The sequence below is a fragment of the Engraulis encrasicolus genome, chromosome 5, assembly GCF_034702125.1.
Source record: "Engraulis encrasicolus isolate BLACKSEA-1 chromosome 5, IST_EnEncr_1.0, whole genome shotgun sequence".
Lineage (NCBI taxonomy): Eukaryota > Metazoa > Chordata > Actinopteri > Clupeiformes > Engraulidae > Engraulis > Engraulis encrasicolus.
The window spans coordinates 19958244-19972731 of record NC_085861.1 but is presented as its reverse complement, the minus strand read 5'-3'; the positions used below and the strand labels follow the sequence as shown (position 1 = coordinate 19972731).

At 39.4% G+C, this 14488-nt stretch overlaps 1 protein-coding gene across 1 annotated transcript; it reads left to right on the top strand.

Annotated features, from left to right (window-relative positions):
- The first annotated feature begins 283 nt into the window (after nt 1–283).
- Nucleotides 284–5490, top strand: LOC134448374 (uncharacterized). Its single transcript, XM_063198052.1, has 3 exons — nt 284–733; nt 2452–2620; nt 4812–5490. Exons 1-3 carry the CDS (start codon nt 286–288, stop codon nt 4936–4938), a joined length of 744 nt encoding a protein of 247 aa, XP_063054122.1. The 5' UTR covers nt 284–285; the 3' UTR covers nt 4939–5490.
- The last annotated feature ends 8998 nt before the right edge of the window (nt 5491–14488 follow it).

The window sequence follows — 14488 nt, the reverse complement described above, 5'->3', positions numbered from 1 at the left end:
GTCATCGAGGGTGATGTGGTGGGCGCCGGCTACCATTCCCTAGTAAAGCAAATTCTGTATAGAATTGAAAATGCCAGACGTAGTGACACACCGAAGTTAAGAAAAAGATCCCTAACTGCTGACTCGGACACTACAGACGAATCCATGGAGGCAAGGGCAACCATCCAAGACACTTATGGATGCGTCAAATGGAGTGTTAAATTCCTACCCCTTGAGGAGACGGAGGAGAGTCAGGAGCAGAAGTGGGAGAGGTTGAAGCTGCTGTATGAAGAATCTGGTACCAACATGGATGAGGTGAAGGACCTGATGAAGTGCACCTACTACACGCAGCGCAAGCACATCAATGAGGGGAAAAGTGTGAAGTGGCTTAGGGAGGAGTGGCCATTTTTGTTCGAGATTCTCGGGATGGCTGTCCACTATAAGGAACTGACGGCAAATGACCTCCAAGGAAGTTTCCTAAGAAATTTGGATCTGAAGGGACAGAGGCTTCTGAACTTCATCACCACAATCTCCGTCAGGAGGAACAAGAAGTTGTTGGAGGCGTATGGAAGACTTCAGAGGGCCCGGGGACCGGACAGCGGCTGCTCCGACGACGTCAAGGAGATGATTCTGCTCCTACTCACTTACTTCGATGAGAGAGAGGAGACCTTGTTCTGCTACGTGGAGGACACCTGCCCGCCAGAGGAGGTCGAGCTGGAGAATTTGCCTCTAACACCAGCAGTTATTGTCTGTGGTAAGTAGCCTTCTGATTTCTTTTTTTAATCTCATTGTGTTTAATCTCATTGTGGTCATTCCGTCTGAAATCAAACCTAAAGGTGTACAGGGTAAGATGGTGACGCAGGGTGGCCAGAGTAGGTATTGCAACTATGCAGCTCATTGGAACTATGCTGCCTACTGCCAAATTTGATCCTTTCATTAATATTTTCTGAATAATAAACCAATAATAATTAGTTTGCAGCTTAAGTTTTTGCAGCTAATAATGTCCATGTCTGGAAATTCAAAATGGCGGACCATGGAGAAGATCCCCCTTTTCATGTACAGTATGTCACGTAAGTGAATACACTCCTCACATTTTTGCAGATTTGTGAGTATATCTTTTCATAGGTGAGCATTTAAGATAGTTCACTTTGACACAATGATTAGTGACCTTTTAACAACATATATGACCGGTTACATGTCTTGTTCACTCAGAAAAAAAGTACAGACATTCATGTTTGAACATTTCCCACAAAAGTGAGTACACTCCAGATAAAAATCCAGTGGAGAAGGGGCCGTGTTGGCTCAAATCGTCTCTAAATGAAAAGGTATTAAAAGGGAGGTTATCGGTGTGCCTTTCAACCTTTCTTACCATTTAACTTTTTACATTTTGAGTCTGCACCTGGCTTAAATAGATTGGTGTGGGATTTGAATCCAATCATATGGAGAGTATCATGATCTGCTTCAGTAGTCACAGTGCATGTTGACATGCATGTTTCTTTCAGGTGTAATTCAGATTTCCAATGTTGACAACATTTATGTATCCCCAAACCATGTCAGCCCCACTGACATGCTTGACTATTGAGAAGATGAACTTTTTTTGTAAAACTCACTTGTTTACCACCACACATGCTTGACACCATCTGCTCTATTCATTTCTCTCGAAACCAACAAAGATAAACACATTTGCTTTGGATGATGTCAAGCATGTGTGATGGTAAACAAGTGAGTTTTACAAAAAAAAAGTGTATCCTCTTAATAGTCAAGCATGGTAGTGGGACTGACGTGGTTTGGGGATGCATGATTGCTGTCAACATTGGAAATTTGAATTACACCTAAACGAAACATGCATGTCAACATGACATGCACTGTGACTACTGATGCAGATCATGATACTCTACATAGGATTGCATTCAAATCCCACACCAATCTATTTAAGCCAGATGCAGACTCAAAATGTAAAAGTCCAATGTTAAGAGGTTGAAACGCACACCGATGACCTCCCTTTTAATCCTGTTTAATTTCGAGACGATTTGAGCCAACAAGGCACCTTCTCTACCGGATTTTAATCTGGGGTGTACTCACTTTTGTTGGCAATGTCCAAACATTAATGGCTGTATTTTTTTCTGAATGAACAAGAAAATTAAGGGGTTATATATGTTAAAGGTCACTAATCATTGTGTCAAAGTGAAATTTCTTTAATTCTCTCCTATGAAAAGATATACTCACATCTGCAAAAAAAATGTGAGGGGTATACTCACTGACGTGACATACCGGTACTGTATGAAAAGTGCACTTTTCTCAGTCATATTGAATGCTAAGTATTTGTTAAAAAGGTAGAATTTATGAATGGGCAGCATGGATTCTGGAAATGAACTACTACGGGCCCCAAAGATTTCACATGGACTGCCAAGTGTCTTTTGTCATGTGACTTCACTTCAGTGATCACTTACTTTCATATTTATTTGTTCACAGGACAATCCTGCTTTACTGCTAAGAGGTACATGCTGGCCCTGGATCGCAGCGTCGTCAACGGGAACATCTCCTCCTTCATTTCCGCCGTGTGCCTCATGTTTGGGAGTTACTTCTGCCTGAACATCCACTACCCCTCCGAGCTGGCGTCCACATTGGAATTTCTTCAACGGTAAGTGCTATCACTTCAGTCCGACAGTTTTTACAACCCTCTATAGGTGTATCAGTGCACAGGTGGGATGGTTGGGGAACAGTGATGCACTGTACAGTATATCACGAAAGTGAATACACCCCTCACAGTTTTGCAGATGTTTGAGTATATCTTTTCATAGGAAAGCATTACAGAAATGTATCTTTGACACAATGATTAGTGACCTTTTAACAACATATTTAACCGCTTAAATTTCTTGTTCACTCAGAAAAAAACAAAATACAGCCATTAATGTTTGAACATGTACTCACAAAAGTGAGTACACCCCAGATTAAAATCCGGTAGAGAAGGGGCTATGTTGGCTCGAATCGTCTCGAAATGAAACGAAATGAAAAGGGATGACAAGGGAGGTCATCAGTGTGCATTTCAACCTTTCTTTGCATTGAACTTTTACATTTTGAGTCTGCATTTGGCTTAAATGGATTGGTGTGAGATTTGAATGCAATCCTATGGAGAATATCATGATCTGCTTCAGTAGTCACAGTGCATGTTGACATGTATGTTTCTTTTAGGTGTATTTCAGATTGCCAATGTTGACAGCATTCATGCATCCCCAAACCATGTCAGTCCCACTACCATGCTTGGCTTATGAGAGGATACAACTTTTTCGTACAACTCACTTGTTTACCACCACACATGCTTGACACCATCTAAAGCAAATTTGTTTATCTTGGTCTCAAGAGAGATGAACAGACCAAGGATATGGATCACTGGAACCATGTTGTGTGATCTGAAGAGACCAAGATAAACAAATTTGCTTTAGATGGTGTCAAGCATGTGTGGTGGTAAACAAGTGAGTTGTACAAAAAAGGTGTATCCTCTCATAAGCCAAGCATGGTAGTGGGACTGACATGGTTTGGGGATGCATGAATGCTGTCAACATTGGCAATCTGAAATACACCTAAAAGAAACATGCATGTCAACATGCACTGTGACTACTGAAGCAGATCATGATATTCTCCATAGGATTGCATTCAAATCTCACACCAATCTATTTAAGCCAGATGCAGACTCAAAATTTAAAAGTTCAATGCAAAGAAAGGTTGAAACCCACACTGATGGTCTCCCTTTTCATCCCTTTTCATTTCGTTTCATTTCGAGACGATTCGAGCAAACACAGCCCCTTCTCTACTGGATTTTCATCTGGGGTGTACTCACTTTTGTGAGTACATGTTCAAACATTAATGGCTGTATTTTGTTTTTTTCTGAGTGAACAGGAAATGTAAGCGGTTAAATATGTTGTTAAAAGGTCACTAATCATTGTGTCAAAGTGAAATTTCTGTAAGGCTTTCCTATGAAAAGATATACTCACAAATCTGCAAAAACTGAGGGGTGTATTCACTTTCGTGATATACTGTATGTCAGTGGTTCTTAACCTTTTTTACTTAACGCACCCCCTTTCCTGTGCCGAAGACAAGCCGTGCACCCCCAACACAAACATCCACACGTGTATATGCACTAAAAAATGTTTCAAGTGATTAATTACAATGATTCTTGCTTGAGACATTAATCAATACCTTAATGAATTCAAATGGGGACCACAACATGTTATAATTTGGTCTTACTTTGGCCTAACTATAAAGTTTGTAAGCATAATTTTGGTCACATCCTCAACACAAACAAAATTCTGCGCACCCCCTTGAATCTCTGGCGCACCCCCAGGGGGTGCCCGCACCCCAGGTTAAGAACCACTGCTGTATGTTGTGCGCAGGTTACTATTCATTGTGCCAAAGTGAAATTTATTTAATGTGGCACATTGTATAAGTAAGTATTCCTTAATTAAATAGGTCGGTAGCCGTGTTACTTGTGTTAACAAATGTATTTTATGTGAATTAGACATACTTAAGCAATATTTGTGTGTGTGCGTGCGAGCAGGGTGGGAAGGGGTCGGGTGTTGCAATAAACATTTTCTCTGTGAAAGGGGATCACAATCAGTGCTTTAGGTTAGATGATGCACTTTGTATTCATTCAGCTGGCGGCATTGACTGTACATGTCAAGTGCATGAACGTGAAGAACTGGGCAAATTGAAGAATGTCATCCAGGGAGATTCTGCGGAAACATGTGAATTGACCAGGAGTGACCTTTACACAAAAAAGACTGATCTAGAAGCTTGGCGTGTGTTCATTTTTCCTTTTTTGTTTTGTTTTACAGGTGCTTCTTCTCTATAAATCCAGAGAAAGGGACCAAAGTGGCAAAATCCAAGAGCAATCACAGTGTCAACCCTCGCGTCCTAACCCTGATTCAGGACATATCTGATCATGAGTGGCGTGCAGAGTAAACATAGACTGGTTTGTCTTTTCACATTCGTCGATATTTCAAGTTTGTTTTAAAGATGTTGAAGATGTTTTTTCAAGAAGTTGTATATTGTTTGATGTTCTGTCAGCTGTCAGCTGTCAAATCATTTTGTTCGTACTGTGTCGTACTGTGACACGGAAGTGACTCAAACGGACAGAAACTGTCACCCCCACTGTCAAACGTTTTTACATTTGCTAATGTAGCTCCACAGTATACAGTCAATCCATCACAGAAGTGAGTGCAAACCTCAGCTTTCTCCAGATTTGTGAGAATGTTGCCCCATGAAAAGATAAAGACATTTCACTTTGACGCACAATAAAAAGTAGCCTATTCACAGCTTATATCGCTGTTTTAAACCATTGTTCTCTCAAAACCGTTGTAAAATACCGCAATTAATGTCTCAAGAAAAGTGAATACACCTTCATGGCCTTGGTTCAGTCATCACAGTACATGTTGATGTTTTTCTTTTGGTGATACTCAGCTTTCCAAAGTTGGCGGCATTCATGAAGCTCCAAATCATGTCAGTCACAGTGCTAAACTTTTTCGTTTTACTATTCACTTGATCACCCATACACATGCTTGACACCATCTAAAGTACATTTTTTTCATCTGGCTCTATCGAGAGACAGACTAGCTATATGGATTTCTGAAAGCGTGTCCTATTTTCTGATGACACCAAGGTGAACAAATTTAGTTTAAATTATGTCAAGCATGTGTGGTGGTAATAAAGAGAATAGTATAGGAAAGTGTATAATGCTTACCCTCATGCATGGTATTGGGAGTGACGTGGTTTGGGGCTGCATGAATGCTGTCATTACTTCAACAAAAGAAACATGCATGTCAGCATGCACTGTGACCAGTGAATCCGTATGGAATTTTAACATGGGGTTGTACTGACATTTCTTTGAGTGAAATTACAATGGTTACACAAATTGTACAAAGGCTTCTTCTTATTCTAGCGAAGTGAAATTTCCTTAATGTTGTCCCATGAAAAGATATGCCTACTAGTTTACAGAAACGTGACACTGTAGGTAGAACTGACATGGAAACGTTTTAATTTTAGGCCTTTGTAGGGCTGAGTGCCTGATTGCAGGCTTGGTTTGTTTACAATAAGTATTAAAAGTGTTAAAGGTTCAGGCTACATGTTTTATTCTACGTACAGGCCTGCCTTTGTTATATGGTGGAAAATAAGGTTTTCAAAAACTAAGTTCAAACAATGCAAATGTACAGATATGAGCAAAATACATTGATGCCTTAACGCCTTAATGTTTTTTTAAAAGAGATTTCTTCATGTGTGTAAAAATAATGAAGACTTTTTTTCTTTGTATATGTTGGAAGAAGTTGCCTTGTGGGCATCATGTTTGTGGACAATAAAAAAACAAGTTTTGCAAATTACCATTTTCATCTTTCATTTTTTGTTAAGGTGTAAGAGAATTGTACGTAACATTGAAACAAAAATCAAGTATATCATAAAATATCATGTATATAATACAAAGAAAAACTGTTCTGTTAACAGTTTTAATATGGTTTTTGCGAAGACTTTTCCCTGTGTATTTTACTATTTGTCAGCGCAAAGAATACTGTTATTACCCGTAAGAAACACAGAAAATTATATACTAATACACAACGCCTTCATGCAAAATCAACTATTTCCTTTTGTACAATTAACAGGGTTTCAAGGTAAATTTAGCTGTGATTATCTTCACTGTATGTTCATCTACAGCTTTCATCAGTAAAGTGGAATACTGTGCAGCTGTATTTTTAACAGGGATCCCCTGGTACCCACAGCTGCCAGCGATTCCCTGTAAAAACAACAGTTTTTTTTTTACAGTGTACCACATAGCATAACAAGCAGGCTGTCTAGGAATAACTGATGATATCTTCATTATTCTGGAGGAGTCTTAATTTAGCATTCAGAGCATCACAACCCCCGAGGAAATGAACCTCCAACATCGCTGTGAATTTTTCCTTCAAAGATCATCAAACCAACCATATGACGTGGTGTGTGTGTGCGTGCGTGCGTGCATGCGTGCTCCTGGCTAACAACTACTAATAGAGGCTACATGACAGAACCCATTCATGGACCAGGGCCTCCAACTTCCAACCCTACAAGACACACACACACAAACACAAACACACACGCGCGCGCATACACATACACTCATGCACACACACTGGGGTTGCACACCAGTGTGCAACTTCACACATACACACACACACACACACACACACACACACACACACACACACACACACACACACACACACACACACACGCACTCGTGCACACACACACACCTCCAACAACCTGAAAGACTNTTTTGCAAGGGCGTAACTTTATGCTGACAATTGGGGGGGTCAAGATTTCCATCTAAATGAATTAAATGCAGTGCAATGCAGTCCACCAACGATTCTGCTTCTCAGTTTTTCTGTGCCGTTTTGCCATACATTGCATTTCCCAGCAAAAACCAATGGTGACGTGATTAAACTATCTATTTATTTATTGAATTTATTTATTTATTTTGTAAAAAGTGGAGTTTTGAATTTAAAGTATATTTCACACTTTTGCTGTGATTTTCTCATACAGTAGTTGCAGCTTTCTACTACACCATAAATGTAATGTCAGTTAATGTTATGCATCTCCTCTACACTGTGGGAGACCAAGAAACATACTTCACAAACATACAATTTCTCTGAAGCCTATGTCTTGTGTATGTGGACAAATAGACAATAAATCTGCCTTTGACTTCTGACCTTTTATTCCAATTTCAATGGAAAACACATGACATATTGGTAGGCATGCCACTTCAAATTAGTAAATCCAAACAAAAGCAGAAAAACAGGCCTATCTGTACAGTATATCAAAACAAAAAAGAATGTCCTTTACCTTGCCATGTGCACACCTCATGAATTTACTATCTGTATACCACATATTAAGACATGTTATCAGGGTAGACATGTCATATTAGGCTGCACTTAACCCTAGGTCTAAGGCCTTTCAGAGGCTTTTAGGCTGCTTGCACCACCCTGACATTTTCAAGTATTTTCAACTAACAGTAAGCATCTATGCAAAAGTGGAATATATGGTTGTATTCTGAAAAGCCTGACAAGAAATAATCTGAAAGAAAATTGGGTGTCATACAAACATGTTTTATTTAAATTGAGGATAAACACCACTGTACAAAAAACAGGTTTCAGTTACAGATTTGTTTTTGGAGACTCTGAAGGGCCTCTGAAGGGCATTCAGTCCTCTGTGTGTTAACATGTGTCATACCATGCTACATATTTGAGAAACACACACACACACACACACACACACACACACACACACACACACACACACACACACTGCCCAATTCAGTTGAAAGCACCAAATACCTGTTTGCGTCTCTGTGTAAAAGAAACAAACTGTGTGCACACTGACTTCTTGGTTAAGAGGTCCAATTTTTCCTGATGAACGTGACATATGGCAACATGATTCAGGCGCTGTTGTGACATGGTTGAGCGCAACCAAGACTTCAATCGTCTGAGAGCACTAAAGCTCCTCTCTGCCTCAGAGGAAGACACTGGCACCACAAGTTGCAACCTCACCAGAGTTTCAACTTCAGTGAATAGGCCCCGCACCTCTAATGGCAAATCTCTTAGAATGTTTGTAGCCTCACCACAGCAACTGTACATGTAATTGTGCTTGAACATAGGCAGCTGGATTTCCAGCAGTTGGGCATTAATTTCAGGATAGTCAAGAATGACTGGATCAATGATTCCAGACAGCAAGGTGTTCTCCAACTTTTGCAAGGTAAGAAGACCACTCTGCTGGAAACGCTCTGTGAACTGTGTATCAATTGCATCAAGCACTTTATAAAACTCAATCCTAAAGTGTTCCACAGGAGTTTGAGGAGTGAAACCACTTGCTACTCCACTATAGCGCTTGGGTGGCTGTCTGACTCTTGGCATTGTAATGGGCTCTAGGTGTAAAGATTTCACAACTGTAGACGCCTTCTCAAAAAGGCTTAAGAAAGCCTCATCACTTCTCTTGTCATTTAAAGTAGACTGTACTGTACGAACAGCAGCCTGCATTCCAGAAATGGTCTGTGTCCTTCTCTGAAGAGAACAGTTGAGACACTCTAGCTCTCCAATAACAGCTTGTGCAATCACAAGACCAAGTACAGTACTGCCTCGCAGAAACTGTTGAAGGAGACCATTCGCAGTGGCCGCAGTGGGTGAGTCAGTCCCTGCCATTTCCTCTAAGGCAGCGAGGATGGAGTCGTACTGTGTCAAAACAGAATGTATGGCACCGTGTCTAACGGTCCACCTTGTTGCGCACAGTGGTTTTAGGGCACTTGAGGTTCCATGCTCAGCTTTGGCAATCTGATGAAACATCTGCTTGAATTTGCCTGACTGTCCACACAAAACACCCAATTGGTAAACCCAGTCAAGCGCATCTCGCACAACTATTGATGCTACGCATGCCTTCTGGGTTATCAAATTTACACAGTGTGCTCCACAATGCACATATAACGCCAGTGGCTGTTTCTCTCGAATAAGTGCCTGTGTGCCACAATATTTCCCAGACATATTTCCTGCACCATCGTAGGTTTGCCCACGCAGTGCTGACACAGGTAAATTTAGTCGGCAAAGAACGTCTAATGCTACCTTTGATAGACATTCCCCAGTTGTCTCAGTCACAGAGTACATTCCAACAAATTCCTCGTGAGGATTCAAATCCTCATCCACATAGCGAAGACAAATGGATTCTTGCTCTTTTCCAGATATGTCTTGTGTCCCATCCACAATCAGTGCAAATTGTGTGATTGGGAGGCATCTAATAGCGTTAGCTATTCCCCTTACAATGTCGTTGCTCATTATGCTAAGTATTTCGTTTTGAATCAGAGGACTTGTGTAATCCTGCTTCTGCGTGTCTAGCCACTTTCGAAAAACAGGGTCATCATCTGCCTTTTCCTTAAGATGCTGTGATAGGTTCCCTCTATCTTCCACATGACCACGCAGAGCTAAACCCTGCCGAGCTAAGTATTTGATCGAACCTACAATCTTTGTCAATCCATTCCTCGCTTCCTCCTGTTGTCTGGCAACAGCGGAAGAAAGCTGTGAGCCTATAGTGTTCCCTTTCTGAGCATATACATTCATGGCATGGATGTGCATCTGACTTTTTGCATGTGCTGAGAACCTGTCAATAGCCTTTTTCCAATTACGGAATCCAGCTGTCACAAAAGCAGAGTCACACTTGCCTGCAAATGTTGGCTGATTCATGTAAACTTTTGCACAATGAAAGCATAGGACGCCTTGCAAAGTGGCACTATAGTGCAACCATGGAAAAGTTGTGAACCATTTTTGTTGGAAAGACAACACACATTTAGCTCGCTTCTGCACTACTATAAACTTAGGATCAGGTTGTACAGGGTTTGTGCAGGTGACAATGTCGGAAAGATCAAATCCTTGTCTATCCCTATCATCTGTGTTTGACTGGTTGCTGGCATGCTGCTCAAGTCCCTGTGGTAAACATGAAAAGAAAATGTGTCACTCCCTGAAATAAAAATCTATTGAATGACTGTACTCTATTTTAATAACATTATTTATATTGTTCAAATTAAAAAGTGATCAATCAATATTTCCTTTCATTCTCACCTCTTCACTTGCCTGACTGCTGCCCTCACCATGTGTTCCTCTATAAGGTTAAAAAAAAAAAAAATACAAGAAATCAGTTCAAGTGTTCTGATAGTATTTTTTTCTCTCTCAGTTTCCTTCAGTATTTGCATGTACAGTTATGCATGTTACCTGGTCATTTGTGCCTCCTCCTGCGCTGTCTCTCTCTGTACTCTCTCTCCCTGACCTGCACAATCAAGTTTTTGAACCTGATATAAAAAAACCTCAGTTAATGTTCAAATGGCTTGGCAGCAAACTCACATCAGAGTTTTAGAGAATGCATTTTCCCAATCAGGCTAAAGTCAAGCTGTCAGAAAATCTCCATTTGTAATGTGGCATATAGCAATAAAGCAAAGAGGAGTTAATTAATTAATTAATTAAAAAAAATCATTCCTACCCAATCTATTGAATGACTGTTGGATTTTAGCCATTTTGTTCCAAACGTTGTAAACCCATTTCCAAATCATTTTCCAAACTTACTATGTGTTGGCTAGAATCCAGCGTGTTCTTTTAAAGAGTCAGAGAGCATGGTGTCCAATTCTTGATTTCAGCGGGTTTATTTATCCAAAGCATCTGGCATGAAGTTACAAATAATTAAAGCATTTTTGAATTCTGTTCTTCTGTGACCTCACCCTAACAGCAACAGCCTAGGAGAATTCTGTCTTTCCCTAGTGTATCTGTCTTTTTGTAGTAGAGTGACCATCCCCCGTCTGTCTCCAAGCTGTTGGGGCTCCCATTGTGTCCAGGTAAACCTAGGCCCCTTGGCCAGACCTCCTGAGGTGTGTCTTGATCACACAGAGAAAGTGGGTTGGATGTGGCTGGTAACCCTTCGCAAAATATACAGCATATGATCATGACCCTTATTAAACATTCTCAATGTCAATTTTCAAAAATGTATGCCAATATATTTTCAATTCCCTCTCTTGATTCGATTCAACATCGAATCACAAAAAAAATATCTTAGCATGTCCATCTGCCATGTCTTTATCTGAAATGCAATCGAACGGCTATCACTTGGGTTATGGTTGGAGATTCATAGGCCTACCCATAGTAGCCTATAGGTATTGAAATGCAAAAAATCTGTTCAACCCAAAACAACAGTTCAAAAATAAACAACCAAACCTAAAAGGAGAATACAAAACAAGAACTAAAAATGCAGTCAATATATTGTCACCCCTTTTCTCTGGAGTCCCTCTCTTCAACTGAAAAAATATCGTGGCAACATCATAAAAATAGAAATGTTCTTTTTTGCCCCCGAGAGTGTCAGCTATGGTGAAGTGCTTCTCAATAGTTTGTTAAACTCTTTAATAGGAATGATAAGCCCAAAGAAAGAAAGAAAGAAAGAAAGAAAGAAGAATAAAAGAAAAATTCAAAATTGTTCCAAAATTGCATTTTCATCGCATCACCCAGAGAGCTATAAAGACAATCCACAACAAAAACCTGGAATAAAAGAAAATGTTTGCGCACCATTTATCATGTCAGACCCTGCCCAACTTTTATGTCACACTTTCCATGGGTTGAGAAACCATAAAAACGTAAAAACCATAAACCATAAATAAATAAAAATANAAAAAAACATGTGCATTTCTGGAACGACAGCAAAAAAAAAAATCAATTTCAGCCCTTTGCCTCTTTACTAATCTAAATTCATAAATCAACTTTCAACTTCCAAAATTATAGTAAGGAAAAAATCTGAATTCTTAGAAGGGGGAATATTACTTCTCTTTGAAAGAAGAAGGGGGGGGAATACTTCTCTTAGAAAGCTAAAGATACAGTCAATGACATGTCCCTTATTCATCCACCATTGACAATGAAAATAAACTCTCCCTCTCTTTAATCTGTATGGCACAGCCAAACAGATTAATCTTTAAAATAGTGGAGGTGTGTGCCAAAGTTTATGTAAGTTATCCCTTCAACAAGCAGAGTGCACCCCCTTGTTTCCAACTCTAGGACTTTGTCGTCCCATATCATAGATCGAACCAGCGTAGTTCTTTGTGTCCCGTCATGGACACCCTACAGTACTTTGCTCAATGCCCTGGCAGAGAACCACAGTTCTCCCATCTGACTCCGTATAAATCTCCTTGGATTTCTCAACGTTTGCAACTGCCAGACAATAGAGAGCACGTACTTTACTTCATGACACCTGGTTTCCTCCAAGTTGACCGCTGATTGATCACATGGTTGCACTCTGTTGTGATTCTGTATCAATTTAAACTATGGCACCTCACCGCCTCTGGGTTTTGAGCCCAAATTTTGGAAATAAAATTAGAACTGGGGGATGAACTTGGAAGACGGCAAAGTCTGTACAATAGCTGTTTAATTAAAGTTTCATGTTAAAATGACATTGTTTATGACTTATCGCTGAATATTACTTTTTATAACTTTTTAGTTTTCTTAAAAACCCATATCAATTACCCATATCATAACATACCTAACCAAAGTGAGTTTTCTTGTTTAATAAAAACAAAATGTATAAAGGGAAAATTGGTGAAGTCAACTAAAGAAATAAAGCACTGTTTAAAGTAACCCAAAACGATGAAAATATAGTCATGGAAACTATAAACTAGAAATCCTATGAAGCTTATTTTAATATAGTATCTCTAACTCCTGCATTTTGATGGAACATAACCAAATAAAGTCATATTTTCCTGAAAGAAGAACACGTTGTAACAAGAAAGCCACCTCTCTAAAAAGCTGAAAATGATTCTTTTGTAACCCAAATAGTAAATAAAATGTTGAAAAATATCCATTTGAAACCCAAATAGTAAATAAAAATGTTTCTTACTTCAAAACCAAACTCTTTGTTGACCAAAAAGAGAAAGAAAGACCCATCTGTTTTTTTTAAATAAAGGAAAACACCGCTTATTAAAAGAAAAATGCTCACAAAGAGGTTCAAATTGATTCATTTGAAAACCAAATCAAGACGTAAAATGAAAGCATTATCAAAACCAACTTGAAGAAACCGAATGAATAAACTCAAATCAATAAATGAAACAACCCAAAAAATGTGTAAAATAAATGTCATGACGTCACTGTAAGTAGGCCTCTGTTAAATTGCCATATTAACCATGTTCTTCTCATTTTTTTTTTAAATTCAACCTTTGCACGTGCACTCTCAATTTTTTACATGAACACACATAACACAGAGACAGACATAGGGCCCATTGACATACAATGACAGACACACAAGGAATACATATATGTTAGTCTCCTGTTCTTGGGGAAAAAAGGGAATGAAACCTGAAGTTAATCAACCATGGTTACTTCTTGATGATAACCTGTTATGACACACTGGTTCCTTCTTATCGTTAACCTGTAGATTAAATCAAATTCACATATAGCATACAAAACAAGAGATATGTTCACATTCCCCAATGTGTATCGGTCCCCTGGTTTCACTCCATGGTCATGTTCCTGAAAGGACTAAATGATTAAGGCAATTCAGAGTATATTCCTCTCTAGGTGTCGACTCCCAATCTCATTGTCTCCAGACATCCTGAAGGGATTAGGTCAACAACGAGCTTTGCACAACAGGCAACCGTATCCTGTTATCGTCTCCTAAGAAGAAAAAAAAATGGACAATTAGTTAATCTTCACTTAATTAAATCACACGAAACCAGGTCGATTAAATGCAACTTAATCCTTTTTCAAAACAAATTGTATGATTTTTCCAAACCTGAATGAATTAAAATTATTGCTAATTGATATCCAAAATTTGAAAACCTTGCCCATTTCATACAATTCTTTTATCACCCCAGTGTCAGTCAGGTTTCTGCTCCACCTCTAATGAATACGGCCAATTCCCCAGGGTGTCAAAGGACCCCAGGGTGTCGACGCCCCCCAAGGCATGCCCACACCCAAATTCTGAAACC